The sequence below is a fragment of the Leucopleurus acutus genome (genome assembly GCF_964270905.1).
Source record: "Leucopleurus acutus genome assembly, chromosome: 19".
Classification (NCBI taxonomy): Eukaryota; Metazoa; Chordata; class Mammalia; order Artiodactyla; family Delphinidae; genus Leucopleurus; species Leucopleurus acutus.
This window is the reverse complement of record NC_139161.1, coordinates 54,732,053-54,746,543: the sequence shown is the minus strand read 5'-3', so window position 1 is coordinate 54,746,543 and position 14,491 is coordinate 54,732,053. Positions and strand designations below refer to the sequence as shown.

Genomic DNA, 14,491 nt, shown 5'->3' with positions numbered 1-14,491 from the left:
TAGTTAGAATGGCACCTTTCTGCAATTTCCACAGCCCAGTGATTCCCAAACTCTGCTCCATATTAAAATCACCTCCCGCTCAGGCCACGCCCCCCACATCAATTAAACTATGATCTCTGGGGGTGGGGCCCAGGTACCCTTAATTTTTAAAGCTCCCTAGGTGATTCCAATGTGCAGCCGAGTTTGAGAACTACTGGCAAAACCTTTCAGTGTCTTCCTTCATAAAATAAAGGAATCCATCTGGACGAGTGGTTCTTTATTCTGACTTGCATGTTAGAATCACTTTCAAGTGATTTTTTAAAATACTGCTGCCAGCAGCATCCCTAGAAATTCTGGTTAATTTGTGAGGCCCAGGCACCAGCATCATCAGCATTTTTAAGAGCTTCCCCAGGTGATTCTACTATGCAGCGAGGGAGACAACTACTGGTGTCAGGGTTTTTGCCCACTTCTTCTATTGCTTACATTTTAAACATCTATGATGTTCAGGCTAAAAATGCATCTTAGACTTTTTGAAAAGGTGGATCTCTCATCCTTGCTTTTAAGTCAGGGATTTTTAACTTCAGAAGGGTCTATGAATCCCCTTAAATCCTATGCAAAATGTTGGATGGATATATATATTCATATGTATATATTTGGGGGAGGCGAATGTCCTTAACTTTTATCAGAGTCTCAAATGACTTAACTCTTATTACCTTAAAGGCAAGTATGTGATTTCTGATTTAATAAATTTAAGAAAATTAAAGAATGAATGGAAAACCAATTTGGTTTCAACAGCACATCTGCTAGTTTGAATTTGGGACACTTTATTGCCACCTAGTGGCTGCATATCTTTATTGCAGGTTTAGTTCAGACCATATAGCCCATCCTTTGAAAAGCTATAGGGTGACAGATGTGAAGATTTCAAATCCAAGTATCAAAGCAGAAGCTGTGTCTGAGACTGGAGTCAGTAGTAGACTGGTAATGCTCACAGTAAGAGATGAGCTTCCCACCTGCACTTATAAGGAGACCATCCACCCAGATACTTTGGATTCATGTCCCAAACTGGATTAGGACACTAGGGTTTCTAGACCTGACCGTTGTTACCTACATGCCTCAGTTTGACTGCCAGTTTGCTTTCTTACCAACCATATGTGCTTGGGAAAATTACTGAGCCCTTCTGTTCCACATATAAAAAGAAGATAATACAAGCACTTCTAAGATTGCTATGAAAAATAAGTAAGACAATACATGTAAAATGTTCAGCATAACCCTTGGCACAGCACAAGATCCCAATAAATCTGAGGTTATATTATTTATCATTATTTCCTTGCTTTGTTTATTGTTCCATATGGGTTACAGTAAAGACCAAATAAAAGAGCAAAAGCTATATTACTATCACATGGCAACTCATCATATATCCAGAGAATCCACAGAGCACAGAAGAGAGTAACCCTACAACACAGACATAATCCTTACTCTCAGGAAGTCCCTTTGAGATTCTGACAGTTCATCCGTCTCTACGTCTGAGTGCAGCCACTTCTTGTCAGATATCTACCTTCCCACCACGTGAGCAAGAAGGTGACCATATTCCACCACCAAGGCTACTGCAAGCTCCTTTCAGGGAAGAGGATTACGCAGACATTCACTAAATCACAGACGCCCTAAACCAACAGCTCTGCTCCAGCCTGGACACTCACCAGCGGCAGTCTCCCACGCCACTCTCTCTGCAGGGGAACAGTCCCCAGACTCTTCCACAAGCCACCTGCCCAGGGCTCCAGGACCGGCTCCTGCCCAGCTGAAGCAGAAACACCACCGAAACTTCTCACCAGCCTCAGCAAAGATGCAAGGTGATCAGCTCTCACTTACCTGGAGTCTGCTTGGCCGTGCGCACGGGAGTGTAGTGGTTTTTCGAGGATGATCTGACCGGCGTGTTCTCTTTGGGAGAGCTATCGATAGCCGAGATAGTTTCTCTTTCACAGTGTGCTATGGGGATTGGTCCCTGTTGTCTTAAGATGTCGGCCAGAGCCCTGAAAGAGGAGGAGACCACACAGTGAGATCCACCGAGCTGGTGAGTGCAACCACAAAGGAAGCTGGGCTACTATCATCGGCCTTTTGATGGACGGAGACCCAGTATTCAGTTACAGTCACAGCATCATCTGGTGCTGGTCTCAGTGGGGATACAGGGGAGAGGCTGCCATGCCTGGGGGTACAGGCACTAAAAGGCTGTGATTAAGGTTTCCTTCTTTCATTCATTTCCCACCAATCAACTCTGAGCCCTTTCAAAATGCTGGCTCCCCAAATAAGCCCGTATGCCATGCAGATACGACAGCAACTGGCCCGTGGAATGCCACTTCAGTGAAGGGCGGCCACCACTGGCCTCAAGTTCAGCAGCAGGTGACTAATATCAGGGGGACCAACTTCCCCATGGAAAGACACACACCAAGGAGCATGTACTCTACACGGGTGACCCAAATAAGTACAAAACAGAGCTCCCCTTGTCAAAGAAAGGTGTGATTTAGCTGCAAAGACACGACATACAGATAAAATGATAAATATCAGAACACACGGACAGTGCAGACAGTGAATGCAGCTGAAGCTTAGAGGAAGAAGCAATCAGAGACACAGGAAGGAAAGAGAGATGCACAGAGATGCCGCTGTAGCTGGAGAGGTCCATGCCCTCTGCAAGGGACCCATGTACCCCAAGAGCAGCTTCTATTCACCCAACACCTCTCTTCAACAGCCAAACATATGTTTACTGAGGACTCAGCATGCATTAGTCACAGCAGTGACAGAGGTAAAGAGAACACAATTCCTACCCTCTAGGGGCTCAGCATTTAGGGGAAATCGCTCCCCGACGTGGTTTGGAACAGGACTCCCTCTGGGTGGGACAGGTGATACCACTGTCAGTGGGAAACAGACATGCAGGTATGTTCTGAGGAGCCACAAGGGACCACCATCGGACATTGTCATTTCAGGGCCAGGCGCCCCCTTCTGAGTGCACGAGCCAGGAGGAACTCTTCCATCTACCTGGGTCCCTGAGGGGTGGGCGAGGCACCACGCCCCAGGCCTCTCCCGGCCAGCCCGGCCCACCTGAGACCTGGCTACACCCAGCCCACTTTGAGGCTTCAGTCCCCTGGAATTCCAGCTCCCCACACCCTGCCTCCGTTGAAAAGTAACAACCAACTGCAGCAGTTTAAAACGTGTCTGGGAGTGGAGAGTTTCCTTTCATTATGCCGCCCCTGACATGCTGAACCTTCCTGGGAGAGGACCATCAAACTGGTAATCTTATCATTTAGTGGCATTTATATAGCAATTTCAGATTTTCCAAACGCTTTCCTCGCACTGGCTTTCTTTTTTCTCAGGCTCTGAGGGAAAAAGCAGACACACGCCACCACCCCATTCACTTCTGTGGACCAAGAAGGGGGGGGGGGGGAAGACAGAACCTCACTAGTTTGGTAAAGGAAGTCCAGGCAGACCTGGGGCCTGGAATAAGAAAAAACATTGCCCTACCAAATCAAGAGATTTGGGTTCTAATCCCAGCTCTGCCCAGCTCTGCCAATGATGAGTCGTAAATCTTTGGGCAGATTTGTTAACCTCTGAAGTCGAAATTTAATCTTTTTATCCCCCATCAGCAAAACAAAGGGTTTAAACTAACATGACCTCTAAGATCCCTTTTAATTCCAAAATGTGATCAATATTTTATATACTTTTTAACCACACATCCACGCACGTTACCTTGATTCCTTCACCCTTCTGTTTATCAAAGGCACTTTCCTACCATCTTTCTATGGTAAGGAAACAGTGACTTAAAAGTTATAACAGAGGGCTTCCCTGGTGGCACAGTGGGTAAGAATCCGCCTGCTGATGCAGGGTACACGGGTTCGAGCCCTGGTTCGGGAAGATCCCACATGCCGCAGAACAACGAAGCCTGTGCACCACAACTACTGAGCCTGCGCTCTAGAGCACGTAAGCCACAACTACTGAAGCCCACGCGCCTAGAGCCCATGCTCCGCAACAAGAGAATCCACCGCAGTGAGAAGCCCGTGCACCACAACAAAGACCCAACGCAGCCAAAAATAAAAATAAATAAAAATTAAAAAAAAAAGTTATAACAGAAATACAGACCAATGGAATCAAATTGTAGAGTCCAAAAATAAACCCATACGTCTACGTTCAACTGATTTTTAACAAGGGTGTCATGATCATGGGGAAAGAAGTTCCTTCAACAAATGGATATCCACATGCAAAAGAATAAGTTGGATTCTCAAAATGGATCATAGACCTAAATATTTAGAGCTAAAACTATAAACTCTTAGAAAAAAATTGAGAAGTAAATCTTTGTGACCTCGGATTTGGCAATGGTTTCTTAGATATGACGCCAAAAGCACGAGGAAAGAAAGAAAAAAACAGGTAAACTAGGCTTCATCAAAACTAAAAACGTTTCTGCATCAGAGCAGCTTGAAGAAAATGAAAGACACCCACGGAATGGGAGAAAATATTTGCAAATCATATTTCTGCTAAGAGATTTGCATCCAGAATATATAAAGAACTCTTAAAATTCAACAATAAAAACCAAACAACCCAATTTTAAAACAGACAAGATATAATCAGACATTTCTCCAGAAAAGGTACACATGAAAAGTAGCTCAACATCACTAGTCATCAGGAAAACACAAATCGAAAACACAATGAGATAACCCTTTACACCCACCAGGATAGCTATAACCAAAAAGAAAATACCAAATGTTGGCAAGGACGTGGAGAAATTGGAGCCTTTATAAACTACTGGTGGGAATGTGAAACGGTGCAGACCCTTTGGTAAACAGTCTGGCAGTTCCTCAAAATACTAAACAGAGTTACTATATGGCCTAGCAATTAAAATACTCCTAGGTATATGCCCAACAGAAATGAAAACATATGCCTACACAAAACTTGTATATGAAAGTTCACAGCAGCATTATCTTTTTTTACAGAGGCCCATTCAAGTTGTTTTGTGCATATTTTATTTTATTTATTATAATACATCAATGAAATGTTTTATTTCTATTTTTTATTTTAGTTTTTGCGCACACTGCATGGCTTGCAGGATCCTAGGTCGCCGACCACGGAGCCCGAGCTCCGTTGAACCCGGAGCCCGAGCAGTGAAAGTGCTGAGTCCTAACCACTAGACTGCCAGGGAATCCTCCATGGAAGGAACCCAGATGTCCATCAACTGAAGAATGGATAAACAAAATGTAGCGTATTCACACAATGTATTATTATTTAGCCTTAAAAGAGCAATGATGTTCTGATATGTGCTACAACATGAACGGACCTTGAAAACATGCTAAGTGAAAGAATCCAGTCATGAGAGACCACATGTTATGATTCTGTGTATATAAAATATGCAGAGTAGGCAGATCCACAGCAACAGAAAGTCGATTGGTGGTTACCAGGGGCTGGGGGAGGGGCAAATGAAGAAGGATTGCTAATAGGTACAGGTTTTCTCTTGGGGATGATGAAAATGTTCTAAAACCAGCTAGCGGTGATAGTTGGACAACTCTGTGAATGTATAAAAATCACTGAATTGGACGATTTAAAATGTAAGGATGAATTTTATGGGAGGTGAATCACAGCCCGATAAAGCTATTACAAAAAGAAAGCTTATATTCTTTTTCTTGCCTCTCACGTTCTTACGAAGACCTCTCAGGTATCTACGAAAGAAAACGGAGTCATGTGGTTAAGACCACACTTTGGGAAGGTCAGTACTAAATCTACATCAACGACAATGATTTTGCCCCTCAGGGGACAGTTGGCAATGGCTGGAGACATTTTTGGTTGTCGCACAACTGGGGAGGGAAGTGCTATTGGCAAACTGGTGGGTAGAGGCCAGGAGTGCTGCTAGACATCCTACAATGCACAGGACAGCCCCCTACAGCAAAGAATTATCCCACCCAAAACGCCGACAGCGGCGAGGCTGAGAAACTCAGATCTGCGTCTACACAGCACTACGTGAAGCGGGTCTTTGATTAATGCTCAGTGCAGTCTAGTTCCAGAGATGTGTACCAAGGTCGGACACTAGGCTGGGCTCTGGGACAACTAGGGCTGGAGACCCCGAGATGAACATTTGAAGTCAGGGGATCTTGGGTGTCTGGGCCATCAGTGTATCCCCGGGTCTTGGCACATTGCTCAGCCATTATTCAGAGAGAGAAAGGATGGCCAAGAAACACGTGAAAAGATGCTCAATGTCACTGATTAGTAGAGAAATGCAATTCCAAACTACAGTGAGGTATGACCTCACACTGGTCAGAATGGCCAGGATCAAAAAATCCACAAACAATAAATGCTGGAGAGGGTGTGGAGAAAAGGGAACCCTCTTGCACTTTTGGTGGGGATGTGAATTGGTGCAGCCACTATGGAGAACAGTATGGAGGTTCCTTAAGAAACTAAAAATAGAACTACCATATGATCCAGCAATCCCACTCCCAAGCATATACCCAGAGAAAAATATAATTCAGAAAGACACATGCACCCCAATGCTCATTGCAGCACTATTTACAACAGCCAGGACATGGAAGCAACCTAAATGTCCATCAACAGAGGAATGGATAAAGAAGATGTGGTACATATATACAATGGCATATTACTCAGCCATAGAAAGGAACGAAAATGGATCATTTGTAGGGATGCGGATGGACCTAGAGACTGCCATACACAGTGAAGTTAAGTCAGAAAGAGAAAAGCAAATATCATACATTAACACATATATGTGGAATCTAGAAAAATGGTATAGATGATCTTATTTGCAGAGCAGAAATAGAGACACAGACGTGGAGATCAAACGTATGGATACCAACGGGGAAGTGGTGGTGGGAGGAATTGGGAGACCGGGATTGACACATATACACTACTGATGCTATGAGTGAAATGAGATAACTAATGAGAACCTCTGTATAGCACAGGGAACTCTTATGCTCTGTGCTGACCTAAATGGGAAGGAGAAGAGGGGATATATGTATACGTATAGCTGATTCACTTTGCCGTACAGAAGAAACTAACACAACATTGTAAATCAACTATACTTCAATAAAAATTAATTTAAAAGAAAGAAAAAAACAAAGAGAGAAAGGAGTGAAGATTTCCATCCTTGCAGGGCTTTCGTCCCTTTTGTCCATATGGACGGTGTAAATGGCAAACTCACAGCAGATTCGCTCCAGGCTTATTGGCCAAGGAGGACCCAGCAGAGAAGAGATTTTCAAACTGAGATCAGCACTCCCGGGGGGCGGGGGGGCCTGGGAGAAGGGGACTCTCAGGGCCCATCTCCTGAGAAGCCCTGCAGGCTGCAGGCCCCGAGAGGTGAGATGTAAGGGGGAAGACACCTCTTTGGAGACCATCAGGCTCCCCAGAGCATCTCTGCTCGCCTCTGGCTTGCCGCTGGTGAATGAGTTTTAACTGGGTTCCAGCCAAGCTGTCTCCTCCTGAAGGTAATGACTTGCGTGGTACCCTCTCCAAGTGCCCTGTTGGCAGGGCTGAGCTGATGGATGTGCTGAAGAGTCAGGCTAGCTGGGGGCAGGGACCCTGCCCCGTGTGGTCCCAACGAGGAGGACAGGAGCCAGGGATGTGATCCTGACCGCCTGAGCACCGTCCTCCGAGAGCCCCCTTTTCCCAGTGCCCTCCGGCAGCCAGAAAGGTGGGCCTCGTTCCCAGATGGTGCTGGGTCCCCCTCTTTCAGCTCACACGCCCCTCCCTCAGCTCTTCAGCTCCGTGGCCTCCCCTCCTCACCCCCATTCCTCTCCACCTTCCACCCCCTTCTCTCCAGGGCGCTGGATAGGTATTATTCTAATTCTGAAACGTGCGACCCCAATCGCGCCTAATTAATTTGGAGACGCCGGAGGAAATGGGTTAAGGTCTGAGCTATTTTCTCACCGTAGGAAAGAAAATTGGTCATTGAGGAAATGGGAAGCAGATTTTGTGAGAGAGTGGCTGCAGCTCCCAGGGTCAAAGAAAGGGACAGAGACCCCTTCGGGGTCGGAAGTGGGCGGAGAGAGAGGGACAGAGAGCGACAAACCGAGAGAAAGGGAGCGACAGAGGGACAGGGGTGGAGACAGAAGGAGAGGGAAAGGAAACAAAGGGAGGGGAGAGATGGACAGAAAGGGAGCCAAACAGATGGGAAGGGTGTCAGAGACTCAGAGCCAGAGAGAGGCCGAGGGAGAGGTGCAGAGACGACAGAGTAGAGAAAGATAACAGACAATGAGAAAGAGTCGGGGGCCGGGGAGACAGAGGGTCACAGACAGACAGGCAGACAGAGCCAGAGAGAAAATGGGACACAGAGAAACTCAGAGAAAGAATGAGATTCAGAAGGTGAGGGATAGGGAGATGGGATCAGAGAGAGACCTTCCCAGGGAAACAGCATCTGGGGGTGAGAGACAGAGACGGGCCAGTGAGGAGTGAGGCTGGTTCCCAGCCAAGGGCAGCCCCGCGCCCCGTGCCCACTACAGAGGTCTAATTTAAGACCCTGAGGAATCTGGTTCTTTGTCCTGCTCGTCCCAATCCCCCAATCTCCCCCTCCCCCAGAGCCACTTTGCTGCAATATCTGGATATAGGAAACAAAGGAATGCTTTTTGCCTGAATTATCTACCTAATTGCCTTGGTTCGCCGCACATGGACTCCTTGGCTTTCGTGGGTGTGTGGCGAGCAGGGGAGAGTTAATTAATTGGGCAGCAAATCTGAACAGGGGAAACAGTCATTCTGATCACTCAAGCCAGGAAATTTCTGCGTTCTTCAGGACTCGTTGCTTGTATATTAACCATCTGCAAAACTGAGATCCCATCTTACGTATGGATAGCACTGAACACGTTCTAAGGGCTTTACCTGCCTTGTCCGGCGTGGCGGCCATGCTAAACCTGGGACCTTTGCAGCTACGGTTACCCCAATTTTAAACACGAAACTGAGGCTCAGACTAATTCTAGGATGAGAACGTGATGGAACCGAAATTTCAACCCAGGGCTTCTGGCTGGAGCCCTGATGTCCCTCTGCTCAGTGGGACTGCCTTTTATATACATCTCACTTTCCTAGGGACTGTCAGCTTGAATGAGTCCTCCCAGTCTCTCCAGCTGGGTCTGCTAATTTAGCAAATGCCAGTTAATATTAGGGCATGGAGAAACAATTAGTCAATGAGTGGTTCAGGTCAAGACCAATTACTTATTCACTTAACACCTTGGTTAATGTTGTCAGTGGTCCCAAGGAATGAAAGTGTGTTTGAATTTCCCCAAGTGTTGAGTTATTGCAATTCCTGTAGGGACCAAGCCTGGTCAACATTTCGATGTGTTGCCCCCTGTATTCAAGATATGAAATCTTTCTTAAAATGGCAAATGATTCCCTTAACATGAGAAAAATAAACAGAACCTTGGTTATAACTTTGCTTCATAGTCTTGCCAGCTTGGGAAATTAAGGGCTATAATTTATTGAGCCATTACTATGTGCCAGACAGAGTGCTCAACTCTTTTATGCATTATCTTATATAATCCTCAAAATGATCCTATACAGTAGGTGCTATCAGTAGCCATATTTTGCTGATGAGAAAACTAAGACTTTGAGAGGTTAGATATCTTGTCTGAGGTCACAGAGCTGGTAAGCGGTAAATCCAGATTTCAAACATAAGTAGCCTCTGTTACACTACAGAGGCTGACTTTATACCACTGAATTTTCCGTTCACCCATTTGTCCACCCATCCATCCATCCATCAATCCATCCATCTATCCAACACCCCATCCATCCATCCATCCATCCATCCATCCATTAATCCATCCATCTATCCAACACCCCATCCATCCATCCATCCATCCATCCATCCATCCATCCATCCATCCATCCATCCATCCATCTTTTCTTCCAATCCTCCATCCACTTAATCACATTTATTTTTTCACTGACTGTGTTCCTGCAGTGGTCTCTGAACAGGAGATATAGGGCATGTTCAATCTTTAGTAGAAAAATCTACCCAGACAGAACTCAGTGGTCACCCAACTGCCTATTTCTACTCACCTTAGTGAGTCATGACCATCAACAGCTATGAAAGTTTTTACACTGTCTTAGCGGGCAACCTTCTATCAAATGAAATTCTGAGTAGAACGCCAATATACTTCTTTAGACTCCTGCTCTGCATGAGGCCAGAATAAGAGCCAGAGCCCTACTCTACCAAGTTCTTACCCTCCATTCAGCAGTCCCTGGACTTCAGGGAGCTTCCAAGTTTGAAAACAAACGTGGCCAAAGAGTGCCAGATAAAAACTTGGAATTGTTTTTTCCCAATCTTCACTCATGGAGCAGGGGGTAAAACTTCAGTTCCCCCCAAATGAAGTGGGGAAGCTAGGAACCCTGGTTTATTGATAAGTCTTTTTGAGCTCAATTAACATGCTGTCCATGAAGACACCATGAATATCTCTGCTCACTGAAGTGGAACAAATGGAAACCAGCCTTCTGCCTCTGCCACGTCTCTGGATCTGAGAGCCACATAGATGCCACGGAAGGGAGGAAATCAGTTCAGCTGGTGTTCGGTAAGTTTTTCCGTGCCAAGAGCAAGGCAACCTGCATAGTTAAGACCCCCTAGTCAGGACCTTTCTCTTTTCGGGAGCAGTAGGAACAAATTTATGCTGTTGGATGGGTATGAGAGAAGGCCGAACAGATGAACTATTCCACGAATAAACTATTCTGCTTAATGTTTTTGTTCCTAAGAACTAATGAGAACGCTCTTGTTTTTGAAGAATTTTCTAATAGCATTCCTGCCTAATTAAGTAGCATATACTGAATATAATTACTTTAAAAAAAAAAAAGCAAAGTTCTTCCATGAGAGGGCCACCAATCTCATCTTTAGTTCTCTTCACAGAGGAAACTCAATAAAATATAGACAATCTAGGAAATGGAATCCTATGAAAACTGGACAATGAACCACGGAAGATTCTGATAGCTACTTCTGTGGTACTTCTCCCGGAAGTAGAGTGTAGACATTCTACTCCGGTTAAATAAAATATTCTGGTTACGTGAGTCCCGGATGACTGAGTTTTTACTCGACTCTGCCACTCCGGGAACAGCTAGAGCCCTCTACCCTCAGCCTCATCCTCATCTACTGGGCAGTCGGGGTGCTTTTCTTCTCTGAAACACGCACTCCGGACAATTGAAGAGAATATATTTTTAATAAACACGGACCGAGGAGAATGGCTTAATTTAGTTCTCCTTTTTTCTGGTTCTCTCAAAGTCCACTTGAAAAACACAGCTGCCGGCTTTGTGTGTGCACAAGACCGCTCTCCGCACACACAGAGGCTCCGAATGGATGGGGAGAATCTCCTTTGTTGTGATAACAATGTTTGTGCATCTGCACCCAGCCGTTCTGCAGGTCTGAGTTGTCCCCGGCACAATCGGAATTCATCACGGCCAATAAACACAGCCGAACTTAGCAAGGGAAAGCTCGGCCTGCCTGCTTTGTTTTCCAGGCCAGCAAGACAAGTCACTGCATCCCAATGAGCGCCTGACCTGGCGCTGTCCCTCGATGACGAGCCCCAGCTAGGTACAGGGTCGACGTGCCTCCCCCGGGACCCCAATGCATCCCTAACGGCATCTCCTCCACACACGCCATCCCTCGCCTCATGAATCGTGAAAATTTACCCGGGCCTGGGAAATTCGGTAGCATCTACACCAAGCCTAGACTTCTTCAGAGATATGTGGACTGTTGGAGCCTGAATCAAAGATCTGGACGTGTCAAGGTCAGCTACCGTTTGGACCTGGGAGAACAAAACTGCTACCAAGACTTGTTAGCAGGGTCGCTTGGGCAGCCAGGTGATAGATGAGTTAATACATGCACCTACGGCTGCTCTTACTGTTGCTACCCTTGGTGTCACTTTCCTGACTTGCTATAAACACAGACATGAATCTACAGAAGACGCAGAATGAAGGCGGTATTGCCCACTGGCTAAACACAGGGATTCTGGAGTCAGAGTACCTGAGTCAGAATTCCGGCCACTCAGGATACTGGTGATCTATAGGCAGCTCCTTAAGTGCCCTGTGGTTCTGTGACCTTGTTGAAAAAAATAAGGCCAAAATAATAAGGCCAAAAATAACGTCTACCTCTTAGGGTTATCATGAGGACTAAATGAGTTCAAATTTGTAGAGCACTTAGAACAGAGCCTGGCACCTCGTAAGCACTAAACATTCGATTAATACATCAATCCAAATACAGCCTCCCCGTGTCTAGGGGCTCAGCCAACAGAACCACAACGAAAGGCCATGCGTACTGGTGCAAGAGGGGCGTCTTCGCGGGCTGACTCGACAATGCCAGATGGCAAAACTCCTGGTGTGGCGGGGGAGCCACGTGGCACGGCTGTGGCTACGGGTCATCCTGGAAGGGACCACCTACATCCCATACTTTCCACTCAGGCCTAAGGTCAGAAATGCATCTGGTCACACACCAGCTTTTGCTAAACCCTGAACCTGGACTCTGCAAGCCAAGTGCAAAGAGAGTGTCTATTTGTTTTCTTCCTGCGAGGCCATCACAAATCGTGCTTCCGCGACCAGGCAAGGAAACTTCGAGATAAAAACCAAAGGGACTCACATCGTGGGCAAAACGAATCAGGATCCTGTTGGGGTATTAAAAGGGCAAATGGGTCAAATGGGCCAGGGCAGCATTTTCTGCAAAAGACTCAGTTATTTTTTTTCTTCCTTCTCCCTACCTCCCTTTTTCCTTCTTTTCTTTCTTCAATTTTTTTTTCTTCCTTCTATAAAAAAAATTATAAACATCATTGACATTTCCAAGTTCAAGTACCTTACCATCAATGCCACTATTGAAAGGGTGGGGTACACAAGGGTGGGGTTGCCCTCATGCCAGGGAAGTCAATATTGGCTTCCCATGAGAATTAACTGGAATTGCGTCCTAACAATAGAATGGACCACCTCCAGGGGGAGGGGGAGCCCCAGCTCTAGATGCAGCTGGCGCGCCCAGCGGGAGAGGCATGAAAGCACCTCATCAGCCCCTTTCACCCAAGAGAGCCTATGAGTTTAAGATGCTAGAGACAAGCATTCCCGTGAGGCCACGTGAAGACAGCATTCTTATGTGAACGGAATGTCGGAGGAAAATGCATTTTCTTCTACACCACAGGGCTGTTGCGTCTGAAAGGACAGACTCTGCGTTCCTGAATTTCCCAGGTGTGCGGGAGATCAGAATGGGCCGGAGATGAACACACCTCCACAACTCGATAGCCCTCAACCCACAGCAGGGCCAACAGGCCAGAGGGGGCCGAGGGGCTCACCCAAGGTCATGGGCACAGGAAGTGACAGAAGTTGCCGTTAGCCTGCCTATCTCAGGAAGTGCTCTAAGGCAGGGAAAGATGAATGACGACCTCCAAGAGTGAGGGAAAGGGGGCTTTGCTAGGGGTCCCTCAAGCGCCTCAAAAGCAGGCAAAGCAAGGGAGGTCCGTGTCCTCTTCCATAAGGGTGCATCTGGGCACATCCTACCTTGTCCTGCCACGGTGTTGGGACAGCGATGCAGGAACAGGCAGTAGGGAAAGAATGGAGGGAGGAAAGACAGAGATCTCTGTCCTCATATCCCCCAGAGACAGGGCCGACTGTGCTAGGTCTGCTTTCGGGACCCTAACCTCTTGTGCCCATCTGGTCACCCTGTGGCAAGATGGAATGAGGGGCGCCCTGGGCGGTGGCATCGTCCGTCACAGAATTCTCAAAGCCAAACGCGAGAGAGTTTCTGGATTCTAGAAATTCGGGGAAATACAAAGAAAGAAACAAGAAGAGGGGAAATAAGCGGGAGCCCCCAGAGGGAATTCGAGAGGGAATTCGAAGCAGCCTTACAGGCAAGTATCACCAATTCAGCAGAAACGGGGGCAGGCTAATCCCAGTCAATAAAACAGACAAGGAAATTATAAAATGCTTTAAAGGAAATGCATTTTTACTGCTTCCTGGGCCACCGCAGGATTACAAACTAGGCTAAAAAAAAAACATTGATCTTTGGAGAGCTACTTTATTGAACAGATAAGAATGATTTGTAATTAGCATGCCAATTGTCTGCAGAAGAGCCTGCTTGAAAACAGTCCGTCTTTCTGCCTGGCGGATGCACCCTGCACAATCTCTGCAGTCTTGTCTGAGCTATTAATCTGTTCATCACAGCTTTTTATCAGAGAGAGAAAAGAAAAGCAACTTTGCCGAGGTCCAATTTGGATAAATTTTGAATTAGCAGAGTCTGAACTGATGCAGCTTAATGAAGTTACAGCAGGACAAGTTCAAGAAGGAGAAAGGGAGGGAGCCGGGAAAGGAAAAAAAGTCAACAGAAGAGGAATCACAAGAAGGACAGATGGAGAAAGCAGCAGCGGTGGACAAATACACCGAAAGGAACAAAAAGAAACATTTTAATGATGTGACTGAAGAGAGAGACAGAGAAGCCACAGATCCTCCGCTAAAAGCCAGGTTCTCTTCGCAAATGCTCAGAGAGGGTAAGAAGCTGGCAGCTGGGGACCTGAGAACAGAAAAGCTGCGTGAT

At 46.4% G+C, this 14,491-nt stretch overlaps 1 protein-coding gene across 4 annotated transcripts in view; it reads right to left on the bottom strand.

Moving 5' to 3' along the window:
* The window catches only part of SHISA6 (shisa family member 6), a gene marked incomplete at both ends in the record, with an annotated part of 243,352 nt that overhangs the window by 218,442 nt on the left and 10,419 nt on the right, over nt 1–14,491 (bottom strand). For all 4 annotated transcript variants that reach the window (XM_082859871.1, XM_082859872.1, XM_082859873.1 and 1 more), the window contains one exon: nt 1,846–2,006. In XM_082859871.1, coding sequence (XP_082715997.1) covers nt 1,846–2,006 — 161 coding nt within the window. The remainder of the gene's footprint in view (nt 1–1,845; nt 2,007–14,491) is intronic.